The sequence below is a fragment of the Schistocerca piceifrons genome, chromosome 2 (genome assembly GCF_021461385.2).
Source record: "Schistocerca piceifrons isolate TAMUIC-IGC-003096 chromosome 2, iqSchPice1.1, whole genome shotgun sequence".
In the NCBI taxonomy this organism is placed as follows: domain Eukaryota; kingdom Metazoa; phylum Arthropoda; class Insecta; order Orthoptera; family Acrididae; genus Schistocerca; species Schistocerca piceifrons.
Genome location: NC_060139.1, coordinates 434,685 through 459,879, shown reverse-complemented (window position 1 = coordinate 459,879; position 25,195 = coordinate 434,685). Strand labels below are relative to the sequence as shown.

The window sequence follows — 25,195 nt, the reverse complement described above, 5'->3', positions numbered from 1 at the left end:
TAATTTGTAATTTAGCATAAACTCCATTAGAATTGTCATTTCCTTATTTAATGCCAATTTATTTTTATATTCTGTGATGAGGCTAGTGTTCTTCATATTATTTTGCACTGGTAGCTGCTTTGTAGGGCCCCAGCTTATGAAGGAGGTGTCGTCGGCATAATTCACAAGGTCTGCATTTTTTGGAATTATTATATCATTAATGAACACAATGAACAGAAAAGGCCCAATAATACTTCCCTGAGGGACTCCACAGTTTATAAGATGATTTTACTGTTTGTATAAGTCCCCCAGTTGTATGATACAACTTAACACATTGTGTCCTGTCAGCAAGTTATGATCTTAACAAATCTAATGCCACTCCTTTGACCCCATAAGTTTCCAACTTATATAGAAGAATGGAGTTATTTACAGTATCAGAAGCCTTAGATAGGTCTAGAAAGGTGCCAATAACTTTGTTTCCATCATCAAGTTTGTTCAATACTGTTTGAATAAATCTGGCTATGGCTGTTATTGTAGACTTGCCCTTCCTGAAATCGTGTTGAAAACTTTTTAATATATTGTACTTAGAGAAAAATGATTCCATTTGATCAAGAAATAGCCTTTCCAACAACTTACTAAGTTCTGATGTCAATGAAATAGGCCTATAATTTTGTACATCAGTAGTTTTTCCCTTTTTATGCACTGGTCTTATTTCAGTGACTTTTAACAAGTCAGGAAATGACCCCTGTCTGAAAGAGCTGTTTATTAAATGTTGCAGTGGCTTTATTAACTCATTACCGCATACTTTCAGAAATTTGGCTGAGATGTTATCCCAGCCACTGGATGTACTTGCTTTTAAGTTGGAAATGGTTCTCAGGATTTCCTGTTCTGTAACACACCTCAGGAAGACATTACTGGGATTTAGCACCTGTGGTGGGATGATCACATCCTCCTTACTCATCTTACTAAATTGATCTATGAATCTCTCACATACTTGTTTTGGGTCACTAACCAATTTTTCATTGCCCCTTATTATGTTGTTACACAATGCCTTGTCATTGCCCCCACTTTCCTTCTTTACTATATTCCACGCTGTTTTGCTAACAATACAGGTTTGACTCATCTGTTTTGTATACTTCTGTGCCTTTAATGTCTTAAGTGCTTCCCTATAGGTTTTTCTATAGGCTTTGTATTTAGACTGAAACTACTGCAGTTTGGTGTCTTTAAAAATAATATATAGATCATTCATGTCATTCTTTATCATCCTCAAACATTTTAAAACTGGTAGCGTTTGTAAGGACTGTCACATAATACAGGGTGAAGCGTCGGTCCAACGAAGAAATAATGCATGAATTTACACACTGCACATGTGTAAGTTTATTGACAATCTGTGTATACATTTTCATCGTACTTCAATACGACCTCCGTCCGTTTTGAAGCATTGCTTCCTTCGTTGAGGAGCAGACATGAGTGTAATCTGAAGCGTGCCTTATCTAATAACCAACGCTGCATCCCTGTTTCGTGCACTTAGAGTCTAAAGAACGCTTTGTTTCGTTCATTCTTCACTTCATGTACCCCCAAGCAGAGAAGACAGAGGGTGTCAAATCAGGTGAACGCGATCGCCAAAGTCTTGATGAACCTTTAACTGTCCACCTGCTGGCGAGTTTTCCATTTACGTACTCATTACGACAGCAAAATGGGGCCGTCCTGTTGGAAAAAAAAACATTATGAGCAATGCCTCCTTGTTGAAGTCGTGGTTTCAGGAGTTGCTCCAACATATCATGGTATATGTTTTCTGTAACTGTTTTTCCGCAAAAATTAATCCAAATAACGCATTCACTTTTGGAGTGCCTATTTTCCGTTCAGTGACAGCGTTTGGTGGCTCGTTATCCCATATGCGGCAGTAACGTTCTCAACCTTTCCGCAAATGTGGAACGTGGTCTCTTTAATAAAAAAAAATCTTTATTCTTCAATATATATATGATACATAACAACCCACCACCTTATGCAATTAGTGGGTCCTAATTGATACAATTTAAGTGTTAATACTACAGCATACTTTATGTTAGTTATTTTGCTCTCACTATGGGCACTACTGTTATGTCTTTACTATGTTGTTCTATTTCTACTTATGCTAATCTGCTTCTACCTGCAGCGTTACAAACGTGCCAGCGTTGTGTAAACCTACGAGGTTGGCCGTGTTCACCGAGCTAGTCCCGGTGGACGTGCCCCTGGCACCGGGCTGGCCGGAGTTGTTGATCGCTGCAGTACTCTGCTAGTGTTGCTATTCTAGCTTGTCCTACACCTAACCTAACTTAACCTAATGTCAAAATCGGTGAGTGTCTGGATCGGTAATAGGGCACACCCTCCCCCTAATCCCAGACGTGGCGGATTCCAGCCGTGAGGCGGCTGGCCAAGTCCACGCCTCGGCGGAAACGGGACAGGTGCGTGGAGTCAGATCGGTTGTAACGAAGTCTTAATCGTTGTTCCTAAGAAATTCCTTTATCACTTTAAGTGATATCTCGTTTGCTAGTTTGTTCAGGATTGAAAAATGGTCCTCATGCCTGAGCAGGTGGTACGTGTCGTGGTTGGGTAGCTGGTGGCGTAATTGCGCCGCTACGTCGCCGAAGAGGTGGCACTCATCCACCACGTGTTCTGGGGTGTCTGGTGTGGCCCCACAGTCACACGCCGGTGTAGACCGTTTCGCGAACCGGCATAGGTATGCCGGGTAGGGTCCATGACCTGTGAGGAAGTGCAGCAGTCCTCGTGACGGTGTGAAGTATTCTAATTGCAGTCTCTCCCTGATATTGGGCAGCAGTTCGTATGTTCTGCGACCAGATTCTTCATTGTCCCACTGTTCTTGCCAGAGTTCTTCCCCCCTGCGTTTGATTTCCATTTTGTTTCCCACGTGAATCCCCATTAGATCAATTATTCCTGTTTCCCTTTTTAACCCAATACCACGTCGCTTGCATTCTGATCTTTATACCGAGCGGACAGAGCCCCATTAATACTGTTAGCGCTCCCCCTGGGGTTGTTCTATATGCCCCTACTGATCTGAGAAGCATGTTCCGCTGCAGTCTTCTCACAGCCATGGCAGGCATGACCCTCGTGAGTCTGTGGGCCGAGACTCCTGACCCATGTCCTGCGATTGATGTCAGAATGCCGTTGTGATATAGTTTGATTAGTTCTGGTGGCAGGTAGAATCGTTTATGTCCAATCGCTATTAGATTGTTTAGTGTTTCTAATGATTTCTGTATGACAGTGTCAATGTGTGATGTATAAGTCCACCTCCCATCGACGGCTACTCCTATGTATCGCACCTCATGGCGTCGAAGAACTGGTGAGCCATCTATTCTTACGGTTGGATTCCTGACTAATAGTCCTTTCAGGAGTAAGTACGTGGACTTGGTTGGTGAGACCTTCATTTTGGTCATGTGGCACCGTGTACTCAGGATTGATATGGCCCTCTCAATTTTTGGCTCCAAGTCTTCGCGGCTGCGGCCGCCAACCAGCAGGAGGAGGTCGTCCACGTAGGCTATGCCCTCTAGCACATCATCGCTGTTTTGTAGGTTGTCCAAGAGGGGTTCCATGTTAATATCCCAGAAGAGTGGCCCCTGGACAGATCCCTGTGGACACCCCTTGGTGATCTTTTTACTTATTCTCCCGCTAGTGGACGATAGCCAAACCTCCCTATTCTCACAATAGCTCCTGAGACAGTCGTATAGCGATCCCAGGCACTCCTCCTCTCACAAGCAGGAGAAGAGCGAGTGCCACCACAGGTTGTCAAAGGCGCCACTGATATCCACCATGATGCCAACCATGTATTTGTGCGGGGTTGAGGCACAGACCTCCGCAGCCAGGGCGATGGCGCCAGACGCCGATCTCCCGGACCTGAAGCCGAACTGTCTGTCGCCCATCCTGCACAACACTCGGTGTGCTGCCAGTCTGTCTGCCAGCAACCTCTCAAATAGTTTCCCCAGTGTGTCCAGTAAACAGATGGGCCTGTAAGACTTGGCTTCTTGGGGGTCTTTGTCTGGGCCCTTCTTAATTATTACTACTGTGGCCTTTTTCCATATTTGGGGGAATTTCCCGAGCCGCAAGCACTCGTTGTATAACTTTGTGAGAGGTGCTACCAGTTGGAGGGCCATGAATTGCACCACCTCCGCAGTGATGCAATCTGGGCCAGGACCCTTGCCTCTTTTAAGGGCTTTTATCTGAGCGGCTACTTCCTCTTCGGAGAAGGGATATACCATGCTGTTGTTCCGGTATTTCTCTTGATCTTGTCTCCGGATTTGTTGTTGTGCCTCAGAGGCATCATTCTCGCCATCGTCAGGCAGCAGTTCACGGAGGAGGACCTCAGCAGTTTCCTGCCAGGTTTCCGCCATCTTGCCCTGATCCCTGACGGTAGACAGCACCATGGGTGACCTGATATTTTCGCGTACTAACTTGTACAGTAAGCCCCATGGGTCCGTACTTCTCCCAGCTCTGTAGCCTTACTGCCTTAAGCTCCTGTTGGAAGTGCTCCTTCGCCTCTCTGTATCTTTGCAACCAGCGTTGCTTTTCCTCCCAGACGACACTCCGTGGTAGTACCTCCTCGCCCTCCTCACAGACTGGCGCATCTGTCCAAGTTCGGTTGACCATGGTGACGGACAGGCCGCTACGGCTCTCCTCCTGGTTGGTACGGCAGCTTTCACCGCCCTAACAACTACTTTCACCAGTTCTTTGGCGTATCCTTCGACATTTTCGTCACCTTCTGGCAATGTCGGTATTTCACACTCCCTTGACAGGCGGTCCCAGTCAGCCCTGTTCTGGTTTAACTGTGTCTCCCACCCCATGTCCCAGCGTCACTCCTCGTCTCCCAATGAGAATGTAATGAGGTTATGATCACTGTTTGTTACTTGACCCCAGACCACCCAGTTTGCTACTCTGGTGGCGAGGTTGGGCGTGACCAGTGTGACATCGATGTTCGTGCCCTCGCCCCCACCTCCTGTGTAGGTGGGTGGGTTCCCTTGTTTGTTGGCGACCATTAACTGTAACGCCATGATGGTCTCTTCGGCTTTTTCTCCTCGATCATCCCGTGTGCCGCTGAACCATATGGGAGACTTTGCGTTTATATCTGCTGTCATGACACATCGACGCACCCGCAGCGCCGTGGTTACTTGTGTGAGTTTATCTAAGAGTTCATCTATTGCCCTGCCGTACTGGAAGTACATGTTGATGATGTACAGTACTCCGGCTGGTGACTGTAGCTCCACGACGTTGTACTGGTTGTCGGAGAACTGAGAAAGGACTGTGGCTCTTAGCGCTTTATTAATGATCATTATTGCTGCTCTGGGTTCTACTCCACTGTGAATTACATGCCAATTTGCTGCTGCAAATGGGATTCGCTCGGCCTGGGAGTATGGTTCCTGCAGACAGAGCATAGCCAGACTCCTCTCCTCCACGACTCTGTCGAGTTCCTGCATGACTAATTTACTGTTGTGTGAATTAATCTGTCCTACTTTTAAACGGTTCACGTGCAAAGTATGTTCTAATGTGTGATTCAGGTCAATTTTTGATCCAGTCGTGAGCTAGTCTTCCGTTTGTAATGACAGATTGACTGTAAAGTTCGTCGAGGTCGAATTTCTCGTTTCTCCTTTCAAAGACTTTTTTGACTAGGTCACGCAGGGCTCCGAAGTCAGTGGGAAGATTCATTGTCTTCAGCTGTATTTTATCAACAGCCTCCATTGCCGAGAAGGTGACGTCTCTGCCGTATTCATGACCGACCCGCACCACATGTCTCAGGGCTGTGGTGAGGACAGGCGTGCTAATTGTAATACGTGTTCTAGGTTGGGGTATACCCTATTGGGATCTAAGCACGAACCTTTTTGTGTAAAAGGGTTTGTAGAGGATGATGTACTACTTACGGTGTTAACTTGTATTTTTTGTTTTTCTGGTGTTTCGATTTGTTGTTTTGCCACAGGATGCCCTTTTGGTCGTTCCAGCTCTTCAAGCGACCTTAATCCCCGGTTTGGGGGAGAGGGAGCTCTTATCTGACCACAGGGGTCAGTTTGTATACCTGCATCTTTCGTATCTACTTTTTTGGTCTCAGTTTTGGTTGCTCCTTGTAAGAATTCTCTAAATCTGCTGGCCCTTAGTGCATCCCTTACCCTTTTACTTGGGGACTTTCTTTTAGGCTTGCTGTTACCTGATATGGACTCAGCCATAATCAGTCCTCGATATTAGTCTTTGTTCTAGTACCCTATATGTAGGGCAGTTCCTTCCTGTGGCATTGCAGTTCCTTTTTCCTCTCCTTGTGCAAGGGATACATATCCCTGCTTTGCCACAGGTTTTCCTAGTGTGATCTTCAGCGCCGCACCTGGAGCAAGCCGGCTTTCGCTCACAGTGTTCGCGAACATGGTCGAGGTCTCCACAGTTGTGACACCGGGGAACTACGAGGTAGTCCCTTACATTAATCTAGTGGAACGCCATGTATATTATGCCCATACTGGTGAGCTTACGCCACATACCCCCCGAAACTTCGGCTTCATGATGCACAACGTCGCGCTCTCGGGGTTCGGTTCTAAAGTGCAGTTTGAATTGTTTTTTGAAGTTCTCCAAACTCATGTCCTCAAAGTTCTGTTGATTTATTTTTCATAAACGTCATTTTCATTTATTGTGGTGGGCACATCATACAGGATCACTAAGGGATTCCGCTTTTTGGGCGGTTCACACTTAACAACCTTCTTAAGTTTGTTGTGATTGAGTATCTTATCTCTGTCTTCTTCAGTGGCAACATTTACTATTACAACATTTTTTGTTGCCTTAACCTTGTTTCTTTTTATCCTGTCTGCTGCTGGGTTTACAGTAGTTGTGAAGAGTTCTTGTACTTTTTTGATGTCCTGACCAGGCAGGGGTCTTAGGAAGACTGCCGTGTCAGGTCTTTTGGACACCCTTGCAATGGTCTCTTTGATTCTCTGTGTTTTTGTAGCCGCCTGTGCGACCACCCCAGCCCTTGTTTTGGTGGACTGTTTTCGCAGTCGTTCATTCTCTTTTCCAAATTCTTCTAGTCGCCCCTCGAGCTTTGCACTAGCGATAGCCCAGGCGGCGAGTTCTTTTTTGATGGAAAGTACTACTGTATTACTAATTTTCCCGTTTTTTGTACTAGAATCTAATAGTTGGTTGATTCTAGTATGCCATTCGGTTGCATTTTCTGCGCCCTGTCCCAGGCCCTCTTCAGGGGTGGGAACAGCAATTGTCGAACACCTCGAAAGAACACTCCACTCGAATCACTCGTCTCTTGGTCAGCCATGATTGATTTGACGAGTGAAAAAGGTCGGGAGCCCGTCTCTTGCCCCGGACTGGCTCCTCTGGCATTGGGGGGGACTGATGCAGCTCGCCCACCGGCCTCGCCCCAAGGCCAAGGGCACCCTCGAACTGCTGGGTTCAGCGCGCCGTTGCCAGCGCACTGGTCCCCGACGGTGGCTCCGTCGTCGACGATTTCACCCGACGCTTCTCGGCAACTGCACCCTGCACTCTGGAAAGGCGGATGCACCTCTCGTCCTTCGCCGCCTACTAGCCAGAGCTTCCACCTCTCGGCCAAGGACCCACTCCTACTCAGGTGGCAGGTCGGTCCCCCAGTCGTTCAGCGGTCTGGACCCATCTAACCTGGCCCAGGCGATGTAACCACCTCCTGGGTTTGGCAGAACACCCCCCGGTTACCCAGGGGCGCGGCGAAGCTCCCTTGCCGACTCGCGCCGCGATCCCACGCCGACAAACGAGGTCTCCGGCATGCAGAGCACCTGATGGTCTGTACCCTGCGAACAGAAAGGGACTGATGTTCGGTCCCTCGACACAGCTCCACCTGTGCCACGCACCCTTCGCTTTCGCATCGGGTTGGGTCGCAGCTCTCCCTTTTGTAGCAAGGCAGAATGCCGAGCTTAACGTCTGGCACCACGGGAAGGCGGAAAGAGCCACTTGGGAAGGAGAGGCCTTATGAGGACTGCCGCGGCACGCCCGACTGGGAAGCGATACGCCCCAGTGCGAGATTCCGTGCTTTACGGCGCGCCGGCAGCGGGCAGGGCCGCGCCGAACGCGCCGTCAAGCGACCGACCTCACGCCTCTCGTTAATAAACAAAAAAAATATTACCCATTAGATGTTCGTTGTGCGCAACTTCTGTCAAATCGTAACAAGCAGTTTGGCAAGTTCCATAATTTTCGCGGCCTACTTGTGAAGCACCTCAAAGTGGTACGCTTTTTTCTTTAGCGTGAAGTGCAAAACATCCAAAATTGTTGATTTTGGCACGCCTAACTCGTTGGTTAAAGGTGATTTGATGCATTGGGATTTGTTTCGATTGTTTCTCTGACACGCTGAAGAGTGTCTTGTGGTTCAGGAGGCCTTCCGGATCGTGACTCACCTCTTGTTGGTGCTGGCTTGTGAAATCTCGAAGTAAACTCCGGTTGCATCTCCAGACTGTGCAATCGCGTCGTAACAAAAGCCACACATTCTTCTACCGCAAGCGTTCTTCTCGATTAACCTTGAAAAGAAAAAAATAGGCACTGAAATATATTATAATTATGTATTATGTAATGCAGCCATTATTTCTTAGAAATGAATCGAGACTTTATGACCACCATGTATTATGTTCATTAACCCATATTTCATTGCGTGTCAGAACAAAAAACTTGGGATTATTGGAGAATCAAGTAAACAATTGTGATTAATTTTAATCTGATAATTAATAATAAAGTATAATGGCCACAGTGTTACCATCAGAAAACAGGACTGAAACTTCAAGTTTATTTTAATGCTCAGTTGCATATCATGGCTGACAGATGCTACACTATTTCTTAATCAAAGGTCAGGTTTCTAGTACACAGGTTTGCCTTGAAGATATTACGAGTTCTATCTGATATCTATGGTCTTTTATCAGTATTAGTATCCAGAATGTTCACTTTGTTACGTGCACTCAATTTAAAGGTTAAATTATTTTTTATTACGTGAATATTCATGTTTCGTTTTCTAAACTTGTACATGTACGTAACTGACTATAACTACATTTTCAAAGTCGTATACAGCGTGATTCCGTATCGATGTTGCAAACTTTCAGGGGTAATGGAGAAAGGAAAATGTGCCTGTTTAAGGTAAGGGACCCTGCTCCGGAAACGATCGTTTCGAACGTTATATGCAAAAATCGTTCTGCCACCATTGAGAGTGCAATACATTTAACGGCATTGTGGGTAGGCAACTTCTATTAAAAAATGCCTAATAAGCATGAGCTCTAAAATGCATACGTTTAGAGCTAAGAGCACTTGTTCATCTTGGAAACTGTAAATACATCTCTTCTACAGCAAGCTCTTTGGTTTCCACGTTTTTGGAGGAGGCACTAAGGACGAAAAAACGAAAAACTTCCGGTAAACATCGCCACTAAAATGCATACGTCAAAAACTGTGATCACTCGTTCAGAAGAAGCGATATGTTTTACAGTATCTAAGACGAAAAAGTGCACATAGGTCAAAGTTATGTATTTTAGAGCCCCTATTTAACACTTTTTTTCTTGTTTAGGTCCATATTACCACCTCTGAAATTTGCCTAAATTACAATTTTAGGGACAACAGTACCAGTTCAAGTATTCCAAAGGTATCAGAACGATTTTTGGTTATAATTTTCGACCCGGCCGGTTTCGGACTAGGGTGCCTTATCTCAAATTGGTACATTTGCCCTCCTCCATCGTACCTGAAAGTTTGTAGCGGAATCACTCTGAAACCCATTAAATATCTGGGAATAAGCGTACGGAAAGAGAAGGGACCATGTCTTTTAAATTAGATATAGTTCACACAGGGGCCTACCAGCCACCGTTCTACAAACAGTACCAGCCGCCATACGACATAAGATGGCGTTCAGAGAATAAATATAGTACCTAAGTTCCAATAATAAAAAAAGACGAGAGTTCTTCTCCCCCTTTCAGTATGGCAAAACATACGCCTGCGTGCAAAACGAGCCCTATTGGAAGAAGCTGAGAGAATGATATTCTTTTATCGATATTTTTTCCTGTTTTTACGTATATTTCTCATCTGCTTCCTCATGTTTTGTTGTTGCAGCTCAGAGGTTCGCACTGATGGAGACAAAGGTGGTACTGCTACACATGCTGTCCAAATTCAGCCTGCAAATAGTTCCCAAGACTCCAGTGCCGCTCAAAATTCAGCCAAAGCCAAATCTCTTGATCCAAGGTGGCGCTTGGCTGGGTCTTCGACGCCGAACTTGACTGATTGAGTGCAGAAACGAAACTTAGTCTATGGCGACCTCAGCAGTGAGTCACATTAAGCGTAATGTACAAGAGAAACCGAAAGTTAATGTCACTTATTGAAATATTTACTTGCTGACTCAAAGAAAAGTTTCATAATATGCCGTTAGCCAGGGATATTCGAAGTATAGAATACCGCCATATTATTCACTCAGATGAGTTTTCGAGGTAATTAGTTTTCTTGCTTCCAGACGAGATATTCCTGATTTGACAAACATCTTTGTTAATCTCTAGCCTACGTAACTTCTTCATACTGTTTGATGACTCTAGTTAGAGTCTTCTACATTATGTGTTACATGTTGCAGATTACGCTATCTTGTCAATAAAGAAACTGGTTTATAGAGTTTCACAGATCTTGTCTTGGTGGCTGAGTTGATGGGCAGTCGCGTTGAGACGCTGCCTGTCATCCGGTTCCGTAAATTCCGTAAAACGGAGGGACACGACGGCTGTTGATTACCTCGCTACGTGAGAGCGCTGCTAGCGGACAAGCCTACCAGTCTCGATACTTACTGGTGGGCTCTTTTTCCATAGAAAAGTGATGGCTTGAAACTGGGTGCTCTACCAGGTGGACGGGCAGTCAGTGGGCACCTCAGGCCCCAGTTTGGACTCAGTCACAGCCCCTATATTACCGGTAATGCTGGCGGCATCACAGAAATTCACCTACACTAAAACTGCAGCGACAGTGCGAAGATTTTTACGAAAGAGTAAACACCTACAAAATAATTAATGATCGGTATTTGGCAAGCAGGATGGAAGTATATGGAAGGAGAAGGGAAATGTATGGATATTATCAGACTTGCTCAACCAATTGATCGCATAACGAGAGCTATATGAAGATAGAAGTTTCAGGAAAATATACTCGCTGAGTTACGTTAAATGAGTGAGGAAAAATTAGTGTTTCAGAATAGGAGAGAGGTAGGGGAGATTTTGGCACGTTTATGCACGGTCCGCGTTCATGCAGAGCAGTTTTCTCGGGAATCATTCTTGCTGAAGCGCTTCCGATAATGGTTGATAAGTACTGCCATAAGCTTCGTGGCTTCAGCGGAGTGAACATTTTAGCGTGAAGATCATATTTGTATGAGCAAGGTGAGTAAATTCTGATACTCAAATATCGAAGCTCCTAGGGAGCACCACCTTTAGAATTGACAACAGGTGAATTTACACTGATCAGCCAGTACGTTAAGTCCACCTACCTAATATAATAGCCGGTGTGTCCACTTTTGGTACGGATAACAGTGGCGGCGCATCGTGACATGGAAGCAGCGAGACCTTGGTTGGTCGCTGGAGGAACTGGTACATCAGTAGCACACACGAGTCACCTAGGTCCCGTAAATTCCGGGGGGAAGGGCGATGAGCTCTGACGCCACGTTCAACCACATCAACCGGAACTCTCCGCTGTGTTCCTTGAACCACTCCGTCACATTCCTGGCTTCGTGACGTGGAGCATTATCATCCTGAAAAATGCCACTGCCGTCGGGAAACGTGATCGTCATGAAGGGGTATACGTGGTCTGCAACCAGTTTACGATACTCCTTATGCGAGCTCCTCTGGACCCATGAATGCCCACGTGAATGTTCTCCAGAGCATAATGCAGCCGCCGCCACCTTGTCTTTCTCCCACAGTACAGGTGTGAAAGAACTGTTCACCTAGAACAGAAAAGATTCGCGCCCTCCCATCGGTAAGAAAGTATCGGAATTCATTAGACCCTGTAACGCTCTGCCTCCGCGCCAGTGTCCAGTTTCGATGGTCATGTGCCCATTTCAGTAGCAGTTGCCGGTGTCGTGCTGTCAACACTGGCCCATGCAAGGGTCCTCGGCTGCGGAGGCCCACCGTTAGCAGTGTTCGGTGCTCCGTGTGTTCAGACACACCTGTACTGTGCCCAGAACTAAAATCTGATGCTTGTTTCGCCACAGTTCGCCGGCTGTTCTGTTTCACCAGCCTGTCCAGCTTACGACGTCCAACATCTGTAATGAGGGCTGGCCGCTCAACCCCACGACAGCTTTACATGGCTTCACCTCGGTTCCACCAACTGTTGAAGACACTCACCACAGCACTCGAACATCCGACGGGTGGTGCGCAGTTCCAGAAATGCTCGTGCCGCGCCTCCAGGCCGCCACAGCCTGCCCTCGGTCAAACTCAGATAGATCGCTCGCTCTCCCCGTTCTACACACGGACAGGACGCTCACTGGTACCACATGCACAGTGCATGGGCCTAACTAGCAGTCATTCCTCGCCAGGAGACGCTGCTATCGCCCAGACTGCTTTATATCGATAGTTGGTCGATGGTCATAGTGTTCTGTCTGATTAGTGTATCTGCGTATACAGGAGGTTATGGTACATTACAAGATACATTTGTACAACGTGAAAGCCTCAGAGTTACTACTGTAGTTTCGAAACTAATTCTAACATGACGATTTGGCACGTTTACGCACTGTTTTGGTTTGCAGTCCAATCTGATATGCCAGTCAAGAAAACTTCAAGACAGTTGCAGACACAATCTAAAAAAGTGGCAGCACAGGAGAATAAGAGATAGAAATTACTAAAAAAGGTATTTGAACGTAATGAATCTGAAGCAGAAAGAATTAATTTTATGAGATCAACGACTGATAAGGGCAAGAAATTGCTAAAAGCAAGAACAGGCAAAAATGTGTGTAGGCCTCCTCTGATGTCACTAGGCTAGCACTCTGTCGAAAGGCAGGTCTGTCACGAGGTAACTCTCCAAGTTCTCCTGTCTTCCGCCACCTTTTTCGGGTCCGCTTCACTTTATGTCGTCTATCATTTTGTCTCTCCTCCTTCATCTCCGCCTCTTCTTTCGAACCAATCCTTTAAAAGCGTCAGTTAACAAGCGCTCTCATCTCAACGAATGTCACGTACACATCTTCTTGCTTTCTTTTGCAACCAGTAGTAGTCTGGTGAAGAGAATGAACGCTGCCTTTGTATTTATTGATTGAAAAGATACACCCTATCAAAAAAAAAAAAAAAAAAAAAAAAAATCACGAATGGTTCCACAGCTTTAGATGTAAAAGGTGAGCTCACGACGAATGTGTCGTAGGAAACACATTTTTCGTGTGCAGTGCGGACAACGATAATGAATGGTCGTTCAATTAGCATTCAGACTTCTGAGTACGCCATAGCACGCTAACAGCTGCAATTTCGCAGAAAAAAAATTTCCACTATAATTTTTTGTTTCTTGTGTTAATTGATGTAGGTAAACCTGTATAAAATAAATTTAAAAACTTTACTATTGCGTTTTATTTACTCATTAGTGTGTTCTATGATACGCGTAAATGGTATCTCACACGTGCGTAATCCTGCCCTTTACTCGATGTACGTTTACGCACTCGACCTCAGCCTATGTAAAATAGTTTTGCGCTCTTAAATGTAATGGTGAGTCAGAAGTATGTATTCCAATTTCTACTTTAAAATCGTGTTGTAAAGTTAAACTATTTTAAACACGATAAATCCAACCAATTTTTTTAAAAAGATTCCGAAAGAAATCCTCGCAATTGTGCCTGAGTCTCCCTAGTGTCAGACGTAAAGCTGTGACGCAACGGATAGGAGGGGGACGACGTGCTGGGCACTTGCCCGCGAAAGACAAAAGTTATGGGTTGGAGTCCCGCCAAGATTTAATCTGCAACGAAAACCCAGAGCTGGTGTCCGCGCCACAACGACGGGTCGTGCAAGCGGCCCGCGGCTCGGTTTGCATTTCTGGGCCAACGGTGGGCGTCGCCATCTCTTATCTCGAACTGAATTGAGGGGGGGGGGGGGGGGGGAAATCTGTGCGAAGAAACAATCAGAGATATCCGTGCTGTTTGCGTTCGCGTGCCCTGTGCATGAGATAGCGAAGTGCACCAGTAAAACAAAACTGGGAATCACGAAGATCCATTCCGAATGACGTCTGACCGTACACGTGAAGTCGTCTTGAGGTGCTCTGTCTGGTCCATGATACAGCCTCTGTGGCAACCACAAGAGACGGACTGGAATGGTACGAAGTTCTGGAAATAACCTGAAAAGAGAGAAACGATCTTTCCTGGCGTAATTTTTTTTTTGTTTCCGCTACACCTGTTCATTAAAGCACGGAGAAGCGATTGTAAACAAATACAGTGGTAAGCCTTCAACAGCGTAATAGGTTAAAGATAAATCTGGTTGATTTCCGTCTGGCTGTTTTTGTGATGAATTCTAGCACTGCGGTGAAGTTCCGCCAGGAAAGAACGCCAGCCCCTCGCCAGGATAGTTCAACCACAGCGCTGCCATCTCTAGGCATGTACACCTGTCGGATTTTTCTGTTGGGGTTTCCTATCTTGAGCCGAACTATCCTTTTCGAGGCACCACAAGCTCGCCCTTTGCCCTCTCCCGTTTCCTACAATCCAAGTGATCTGCATAGCCCCGGGCTCACACGAAATTTGTTTCGTGGACGTGGGAATACAATTTATTGTAAAAGCTGCGAAGAAATCGTAGAGATGTTTCTCAAAGTATTGCTGCCACAATTCACAATGGAAATAATAAATATCCGAACAACTTAATAGAGGCCACCAATGCTCGCTGACTTTCATGAACACAGAAAGCACAAACAGAGACTAATTTTAATAAATAAAGACGTGCTGTAAGTGTTCCTAGTGCCAACTACATAAAATTCATACAAACGATATCATTCATAGATGTAGGATCTCTAATCATAAAGGTACCAAATTTTTATTTTACTCTGTGCATACTTCAAGGATAGGAAGGCACTTTACAGAGTGCATTCTATCATTCAAAGAAGTTATCTGATGGAACTCACGACGGAATTTATAAAGCTAATACAACGGTAATGTTCTACAGAAATAGTGCAGTCCGAATCAAAACTGTTTTTTTCGATGTCAAGACATTCAACAAAGTCTTATCATCCAGATATTTTGGTTTGTCTGAATTGACATGAAGCCAGTAGATTAGATTTGATTAGATTAGATTTACTTTCATTCCAATTGATCCGTAGTGAGGAGGTCCTCCTGGATGTGGAACATGTCAGAAAAACAACAATACATGACAAATATTTACAACTAAAACAAATAAGCTAATGTACCATTCCACAGGTCCCAAGTGGAATGATCGTCATTTTTAATGGACACTAAGAGTCATTTTACAAATACTAATGCACTGAATTTAAAATAAAAAACGTTTTTTATTTATTTATAAGGTAATAAACATGTAATACAACTACTGTAATACTTATTTACAATGAACACATTACTGCACTGAAATGGTGCAGAAGTTAGATTATACTTACACACACACACACACACACACACACACACACACAAATTTTCAGTGAACACATTACTGCACTGAAATTGTGCAGAAGTTATGTTGTACTTATATACAAATCAGTTGGTTTTACTAAGAAATTCATCAATGGAGTAGAAGGAGTTGGCCACCAATAAATCCTTTAGGCTTCTCTTAAACTGAATTTCATTGGTTGTTAAGCTTTTTATGGCTGCTGGCAAGTTATTGAAAATGTGTGTTCCTGAATAATGCACACGTTTTTGTACAAGACTAAGTGACTTTAAATTCTTGTGAAGATTATTCTTATTTCTAGTATTGATTCCATGAATTGAGCTGTTGGTTTGAAAAAGTGATATATTTTTAATGACAAATTTCATTAAGGAATAAATATACTGGGAAGCTGTAGTTAGTATCCCTAGTTCCCTAAACAGGCTTCTGCAGGATGTTCTTGAGTTCACACCACATATAATTCTTACTGCACGTTTTTGTGCCCGGAAAACTTTAGCTTGGCTTGATGAATTACCCCAAAAAATAATCCCATATGACATTATGGAATGAAAGTAAGCATAGTATGCCAGCTTTTTCATTTTTATATCCCCTACGTCTGACAAAATTCGCATTGCAAACAGAGATTTGTTAAGACGCTTCAGCAGTTCTGTGGTGTGCTCCTCCCAATTGAATTTATTATCAAGCTGTAATCCCAAGAATTTAACACTGTCCACTTCTTCTATCTTCTTGTCATCATATGTTAGACATATACTCTTGGGACACCCCTTACAAGTTCTGAACTGCATGTAGTGTGTTTTTTCAAAGTTTAGTGACAAAGAATTGGCTAGGAACCAGTGATTAATGTCCACAAATATTTTATTGGCTGATCTTTCTAAGACTACACTTGATTTGCTATTTATTGCAATGTTTGTATCATCGGCAAACAAAACAAACTTGGCATCTGGTAATGTTACTGATGAAAGGTCATTGATATACACAAGAAAAAGTAAGGGCCCCAAAATGGAACCTTGTGGGACCCCACATGTAATTAGTTCCCAGTTGGATGATGCCTGATAGACATGTATCAAGCTCTTTCCTAATAACACCCTTTGTTTCCTGCCAGAGATATAAGATTTGAACCATTTTGCAGCATTTCCTGTTACACTATAATATTCTAGTTTACTTAGAAGGATATTGTGATTTACACAGTCAAATGCCTTTGATAGATCACAAAATATACCAGTTGCCTGCAATTTTTTGTCTAATGAATTAAGCACATTTTCACTGTAAGTGAAGATAGCCTTCTCAGTATCAGAACCTTTTAGAAATCCAAACTGTGACTTTGACAGTATGTTATTTGAGATAAGATGGTTATAAAGACGACGGTACATTACTTTTTCGAAAATTTTTGAGAATGCTGGTAACAGTGAAATTGGACGGAAATTTGATGCTATTTCTTTATCTCCCTTCTTAAACAGTGGCTTAACTTCAGCATATTTCAGCCATTCAGGAAATATTCCACTGATAAACGACTGGTTACACAGATAGCTTAATATGTTACTTAGCTCAGAATCACATTCTTTAATTAACTTTGTTGATATTTCATCATACCCACTAGATGTTTTTGATTTTAAAGATTTTATGATGGACATTATTTCTGTTGAGGTAGTGAGGGTCAAATTCATATTATGGAAATTACTTGAAATGTCTGGTCTAAGGTAAGCTCTTGAAATGAAATAGTGGACTACTTTCTGGCCACCCAAAACCAGCCGTTTACAGATGTAAGAAGCAAAACATGAGTCACGTACGCTAAAGACAGCAGTAAACATTTCAGACAGATAAATGAAAGGAGTAAAAACTCTAGAAGAAGACAGAGATTAAGATACATCCATAAAGTAATTGAAGACGTTTACGCACGTAGCACATTACTACTAAAGGGTGTACATAAAGCCCGGGAAAATTTGCAATTATTTATTGCACAAGAACTAAACACTGTAAATATTCGATATGCGAACCATGAGTGACCGGCAGACGTCAATACGGAAATTGAATTCTTGCCATATTCGTTCCAGTACGGCATCGTCGACTGTGGCAGTCGCTTCCCGTACTGTCTCCCGGAGCACTATTAGATCACGTGGTAGAGGCGGTATATACACCAGATCTTTAATGTGTCCCCACAGAAAAAAGTCACACGGAATGGGAATGTTTCCGCACAGTTTTGCATTGCCATCCTAACTGATACGCCAGTGAAGGAAACTTTAAGACAATATCAGTTGGAAACGCAATATAAAAATGTGAGGTCACATGAGAATAAAAGGTAGCAATTGCTAAAAACGCTATTTGAATCCAGTGATTCTCAAACAAGAAATTCTACGGGATCATGGACTGATAAGGGAAAGAATTTGCTGAAAGTAAGAACAAGGAAAAATGTAGATAGGTCTACTTCTGATGTCATTAGTGTTGTGACCAAAGGCAGGTTTTCAAATCGTAACGCTTCTATCTTCAGCGATACTCTTCTGGTTATTGTAATTTCCGCTTCTCTTCATGTCGTCTTCATCTTGTATCTCCTGCGTAGTCTCGGTCTGCTCCCACAAACTAGTCCTTCCAAAGCTACTATTACCAAGCACTCCTGTCTCAACAAAGAAAATCCCATCCAGTTCTTCTTTCTTTCTCTTACAGCTTAGAGTAGTCTGATGAAGAGAATGAAAATTGCTTTTGTATTTAGTGACTGAAACAATACAACCAATCAAAAATAAATCATCAAGAATTGGTCTAGGGCTTTACTTGTAAAAGGTGGGCTCACGGTGATTGTGCCACAGGAAACACATTTTTTTGGTGTGTATAAATTGCATCTAAAACAGTGATAGTGAATAGGGCTTTAATTAAGATTAAAATTTTTGTGTAGGTCATATTACGCTATCAGGTCGAACTTTGCCAAGACATTTGTTTGGTAGCAGACAAATTGTTTTACTATGTTCATTAGTGTAAGAAAGACTGTAACTTTGTTTCCTGCCAGTAAAACATATTTTGAAAAGTTTAGTAGTGCGTTTTACTTGTTCATTAGCTGTGTTCTATGTCTGCGTAAACGTGCTCCCATAGCTGCGTAGACTTGCCCCATGATCGGGGTACACTCACGCATCGACTTGAGTCTATATAAAATTATTTTGCACTCTTAAATATTGAGTGAGAATTATATACATCAAGTTATACTTTAGTAACCATGTCATAAGAGTAAACAATCGTAAACAAGATAAAACCAGCCAAAGAAATTTAAAAAATACCGAATGTAAATCCGCCTAAATCCGGCCTCCCTGTTATTCCTGTTTCGCACAGGCTCCAGGACGTGGGTCGATGTCGTTACAGTCAGAACACGATTGTGCCTTCACAACGGCCAGACGTCACAGCAATAAAATAATCTGCCTGCCAATTGTTCCCCAAGGTTACTACGGCCGCAATAGATTACATCCGGTTGCAAGAGGATGCAAGTCATGGGCATCACTGATCAGCTGAGACGTTCTTCTCGCTACTTCTTACACAAATATACATCAATTAACCCTTCCTGTTTCAAAAAAAAGTTTGTTAATAGTCAGTACTTCTTCGGTTTCTCTGTGCTCTTCCCCTGCTTCAGGTCAAGACAACTTCCAGTTTATAGAACACACTACTCGCGTTTTCCTCAGCAGTCCAACCCATTCCTCCCATCTTCCCACAGCTGTCTTCACCCAGTTAAATAAAATGTCAATCAATATTTACAGTATTTACTATTAGTTAACTGATTCATTCATCTCCTTTAGCAGACAGTGTGAAATCTGCTGCATGCTTGAGCATCTTATAGTCTGATAACATCAAAATTTTCTTATTTTTAATTAGTTTCTTCATTGCAATTTACAAAAACAGTAGTTCACGTCTAAAGTAGTTAAGATAGTGTACTTATTGCTGAGTTGGTAGAAGTGTGCAAAAACAATGTGTCTTCTACATAAGCGAGAAGCCTCAAGACAGTTGTAATGGGAATGGAGAGGTTTCAGAGAGCAACACTGCACCAAACCAAAATACCTGGGAGTCAGCCTAGATCGTACACTGTCATTTAATCTTGCTGTTATCTTCAGGTCAATATGACCTGAAAAGGAATTTGTTCTTCCATAACCTTTTAACATTTAAATGGTATTGCTACAAGCCTGGTGACTGTTTTTCTAAACTTTCTAAATGCCTTAAATCTCAAATTTAAAAAATTACTTGTCCCCTTGCTAAAACTTAATTTGTTAGACTTTTATTCTTTGGGTCAGTACGACGTGGGGGGCCATTCACAGAATGTGCAAATGTCAGAGTCAAGTTTTATTTGTACAAGCCTGACGTATAAGCATAATTGTTTTTGTAGCCAAACAAATACCTGATTCCTTATTGTTCAATGTCCGAAGCTCAAGTAGCAATACAAGTCGCTCACTGCATTCAAATTATTGTAGCACATTATCTCTAACAGTTACGTTTTGTCAGTTGTTCTGTGGAGACATAGTTCACGTACCTACCGTAGTAATTTCTTTATTGTTACAATGACAAAACGAATTCTTTCCGATGAGCATTTGGAAGCATTAGTAAACGCATCTGACAGAACAATAAAATGACACCAGTGATGACAACGTTCGTGCTTTATCTCATACAGAAGAAATTTCAGATATTGATACATTAAATGACAATGTGTAAGCTGTTCAACTGACTCACTCTAAAGACAAAGTATCACTTGGAGTTTTTCCAAGTTATGACAAATAATAATCTGAGCATTGTGGTGGAAATGACTAATATTGAGAGTCGAAGAGTTTATGGGGATAGCTGGGAAGCATTACATGAAATTACGCTTGAAGCTTATATTGACTTGTTATTATGGGCTGGTGTATTAGTCACATGGTGAATCAACAAAGAGTCTGTGGTATCCAGAGACAGCTTGAAAGTTAGACGTTAATATTTTTCTGGGCCGTTGGCTATTGATTCTGTTGTTGCATGCATACACAAACTCTGAGACTGAGATATTATTATCGCGAGAGGTAGCGAGCAAACAGTTGCTAGCAGTTGTCCTGGAGAAAAACCGCGCTCCAGGAAACGTCGCAGCCTGCTAGTGGCGCCAGAGGAGATTTCGATATTAATTGAGAATTTTTTTGGTGCTTTGCCTTTCTGCTGCGCGTAGTTGTTGGTAGCTTGCGCACTGGAGGGACTTTGTCAGATTTGTGTACGCATACATTGAAAGTAATCATGTCTTTGTTGCGACCAGGTACGTGCTTATTGATTATAAACGTTGTGGAATAATTAAAGTTTTTGCTAAACAAACTGTCCAAGGAGAAGAAAGATCTGAGTAAAGCTGCCAATTTATCAATTTCCAATTTTCCGAATATAGCAAGTTAAAAGTTTTTATTGATTTCATTCATTTCTTTACACTGCTTACGGCTTGTTGACTAAACGCCTCTGATCATTTAACTTCTATAAAACTAAAACAAAGGAAGTGTGATCAGTAGTTGCGTCCAGCATTTCACTCTACATGGATTGTAGTATTTCTTTTCAAATATTTTAGCATGTTGCTGGATCCGATATTTTCATGCAGTTGCAGCGGTAAGATAAGGTACGTTGTCTACTGCGTGCATCAATATAGCAGATAACTGTTTGGAGATGTTAGAGAATATTCGCAAAGTCACAGTCAGATACTAGAGAACTGATTTTTTTCGATGTATAGGAAGAGTAATTAATTTCTGTATTGTTATCTATCAGAATAATGACATGTCGGAGTAAGGGTTTTCATAATACAAGTTGTACGGCTACATATCAGATTTCGTGATAACGATAGTAAAGTTTCATTAGATGGCCTTTAAGTTTTTTTAGAGAAAAAGTGTCCTGTCGGAGATGGAGCTTTACACATTCCCGTACGTCTTTCCCCAAGCTAATACTAATAATTACAATTTTTGATGATAGATTGAACTTTCAAGGTAGAGCCTTCTTTCCTGCCGTAATGTTGCTGAAACGGTCCTATTGCATCTCACGTGTGTCACGTGTCCATGACAAGTATGATCGAAGAGCACGAAGAGTAAGTGACGAGTTGATACCTGTAAGAGTTCTGTCGGATAAGTGGGTGGAAATGCTTTCAGTCCCTTATATTCCTGGCGTAAGCAACCGTGCATGAACAACTGGTGGCTTTCTGAGGACGTTGTGCCGAGCAGACGCTCAATATTGGGTAAAGAATGGACATTGTGTGGTAGTGCTACTACTTACGTTTAGAAGACACAGATCTATACAGGAAAATTATCTGGACAAGCAACCGAAAAAATCAAAATATGAAGTTTATCGTGGATCTGAAACATGAACTAAGAGGACAAAGTGTCACATGTGACAACTTCTTCACATCATACGCATTAGGCCAAGGACTTATCAAAAGACATCTTACAATGCTGGTGACAGTAAGAAAAAATAAGCCCAAACCCCCTAATCACATATATCAAGCAAAGATGATGTTCAGACTAAGAGTTCTTTTTTACTCAGGACACCACGGTCGTACTTTCCGTTCCAAGGAAGAACAAACAGGTTGTCCTGATGAGCACAGAGCACAACAGTGAGGAAATAAGCAACAGAGAAGATAAGAAACCAAAAATGATATTGGACTACAGGGCAAGTAAGGGAACAGTTGGCACATTGGATCAGCTTAATAACAGCTACACATGCAAGAGGAAAAGCAACCACTGGTCAATGAGTATCTTCTACAATATTATTGATGCTTCTGTCTACTATTCTTTTGTGCTGCGGAGCGAAACAAATCCAGGGCGAAAAAAAAGGCCTTTACAAGAGAAGAATATTTCTTTAACAATTGAGAAGTCTCCTAGTCACTCCTTACATTGAAGTTAGAAAAATGCTGCCACAAAATGAGCTGTCATCGGCCATTGTTAGAAAAATACATACAGGAAGTTTCTCAACACCAAGCTAGGCGGTGGCAACCAAAACTGCAAAGGTTCCGGATGCAAATTCTGTCCTTGAAGTCGTGACGACAAGACACAAATGAAGTGTTCAGATTGTAATAAACATTTTTTTAATGCTCACGTTAGGTACCACTGTCCCAATTGTGAAATTCTAAGTAAAACTGTTTTAATTTTTGCTGTGATTGAAGTTTGTACGCTAAGTAAAACACTGTTGCGTAACTGCTCACTGAGGGCAAGAAATTACATGATTATTGAAATGTTGGTTTGTTTATATTGTAACAAATAAACCTACATTTAAAATAATAATTTTAACAATTTATAATAATTATGCCCTTTAAGTATTACAGCGGTTCATTAACACCCGAAAGAGCATATGTGTATAACTTTTTTTAAGGAAGCGGGGTTAAGGAACACTGCACTAATCTAAAAAGAAAAATTTATGAAAGGAAAAATATTATACGTAAACCAACTAGTTCAAAGAGGAAAGCGCAACGAGAACTTTCTCGATCGGCACTGGGAGTCTTTTCAGGCCGGAGAATGTTCGGTACCAGCATGGGAGGCGTCTGGCCACAACAAAGAAGCAGATGTCGCCGTAAATGAGACTCTGTGGATTGTCACCAGACGCCTGACGCCTACACCTCTCCACGAACTTTACCCACTTGCGGCCACAGTACCACTAAATATCAGATGCAAATTAGCAAATGAAAAAGCAGCTAATCGGCAACGGCATTTGATGTACGACCACCAATCAGTTGCAACACGCAGTCAAGGTAGAACTTTATACAGCGGGCAGTACCGCTAGAACACCGACCTAAGATCCGTCAAGTATCATTACAGTAGGACTCTCCGCAAAATAAAAATCTGCAACCCAAAGCGGAAATCACACAAGGCCAGCAACTACAGTATAGTACATGGACAGCACTGAACAGATTAAGGACACGAGTCGCAAAATGCAAAATAAAATCGTTAAGTGAGGCTACTCTGTAGATGATCAGTGAATGCGGAGAAACACAGGCTACTGAACATTCACTCATGTGCCGAGGATCGAGTTTGGTTGCACAGCGGAAAACCTGCTTTCATGCAATGACAAGGGATTAAAGCTGCAAAGTTTTGTAAGAAAAGAGTGCAGATGTCCTGTCCCGCACACCGAAGGTAAAGTAATATGTCACAGTCGTAAGTGGCACAGACACTTCCATTGTGGTCGAACAAGTCCGTATAACAAAGAACGGAATGGTAGGCCATCTTCCTGTGATGGACGTAGGCCTTGAAGATCAGCGTATCACACGCGAGGCGATAGGGAAAAGTGGAGATTGGACTTGTGCACCATTTTGAACATGGCAAAAGTCCCCTCCCGCTGGGTTCCGTGATTGCTCACACTCATTTAAGAAGTCCGCTGAACGAAGGCAACATTGAAAATGTTGCGGCTGTCTCAGGACACTCCACATAACTTGTTCAGCCACTTGATCTCTGTGGATGAGCGCTGGATGGGTCCCTATCAGCCCGAGACAAAGTAGCATAACAAGTGGTGGAAACATATAGTTACCACCGCCGAAAATGGCGAAGACCGAACCGTTACAGGGCAACAGGGTACACAGTGTTTCTTGGGACTGCCATGGTGTGGTTCTAACAGATTTTGCTCGTAAGGGTCAAACAGATACAGAATCAGCTCGTCGCATGAATATCTCTAGTGGGATGTTTCTTCACCACAACGCCCTAACTCATTTTGCACAGCAGTTACACATACTGCCTCTTTGCGCTGTCAAATACTGCCTTACGCCCCGTATTCTCCTAACACGGCACCCAATGAATTTTTCTTCTTTCCTCGGATGACGAAACCACAGCGATGCAGGATTTTCCATAATTAAAAACATGTGATATCCGGGGTGGAATATTTCCTCACAAGCCTAAATGCAAATTTCTACAACCTTTCTCTGCCATGTCATCAGTCGTTGGGAAAAATGTGTTACATTGAAGGATGAGTAACCAGAGAAGAACTAACGCGACTGCTTAGTTTCCTCGTCGTAGCTTGATTTTTTTCGAGGTGATAACTAAAAATTTATGGCTGTTCGTCGTATCATGTTCAGGTCTAACGGAAACTAACATTGGTTGAATCAATAACCCGCTTGTTTAAAGCTTTTATTCTTTACTGCTCTGCTAAAATTGAGTGGACATCTTTCTGAAAATGTATGAATCACAAAGTAGTTACACTCGTTGCTCGGTTCTATAAATTCGGTAACGATTTGCAGACGATCCGTCGTGCTATATCGACTTGTAATCCATCTTGTCCTCGTGATTTATCAAAACCAAATGATTATTCATTACGGTAAATGATAATTTTGATAAATATCTTACGGAGCACGAATAGAAGGTTGATACGTCTATAAGTGTATAGTGGTTTTTGTCTTGTCTGGGCATTTTTGTGAAGTGTGAACAGTTATTATACTTCTTCAGTTTAGGAGAATTATTTTCTTCCTGAGGTATTCTTTAGACCTTGAATGGCTCTAAATATCTCATCTGACATTTCTTAAATAATGTCTTTATCTTCAGTATTAACTATTTGTGTTTGTGATTCATCCCTTAAACTACACAAACATTTAAAAATCTGGGACTGTTTGTATAAATTCCGTTCTGTTGTTAATTACTGTGGCATTTGCCATCTTAACTGATGAAATGTGGTCTCTATCCAACAGTGATTTCTATGTTGAATTCTTCATGTCCTTGTTAGTTCAGTCGATTCTC

At 42.6% G+C, this 25,195-nt stretch overlaps 1 protein-coding gene across 1 annotated transcript in view; it reads left to right on the top strand.

The window, feature by feature from the left end:
* The window catches only part of LOC124774948 (cytochrome P450 9e2-like), a 118,833-nt gene extending 108,225 nt beyond the window's left edge, over window positions 1–10,608 (top strand). Inside the window, exon 8 of the mRNA XM_047249657.1 lies at window positions 10,060–10,608. Coding sequence (XP_047105613.1) covers window positions 10,060–10,223 — 164 coding nt within the window. The 3' untranslated portion in view covers window positions 10,224–10,608. The remainder of the gene's footprint in view (window positions 1–10,059) is intronic.
* Window positions 10,609–25,195: the final 14,587 nt, after the last annotated feature.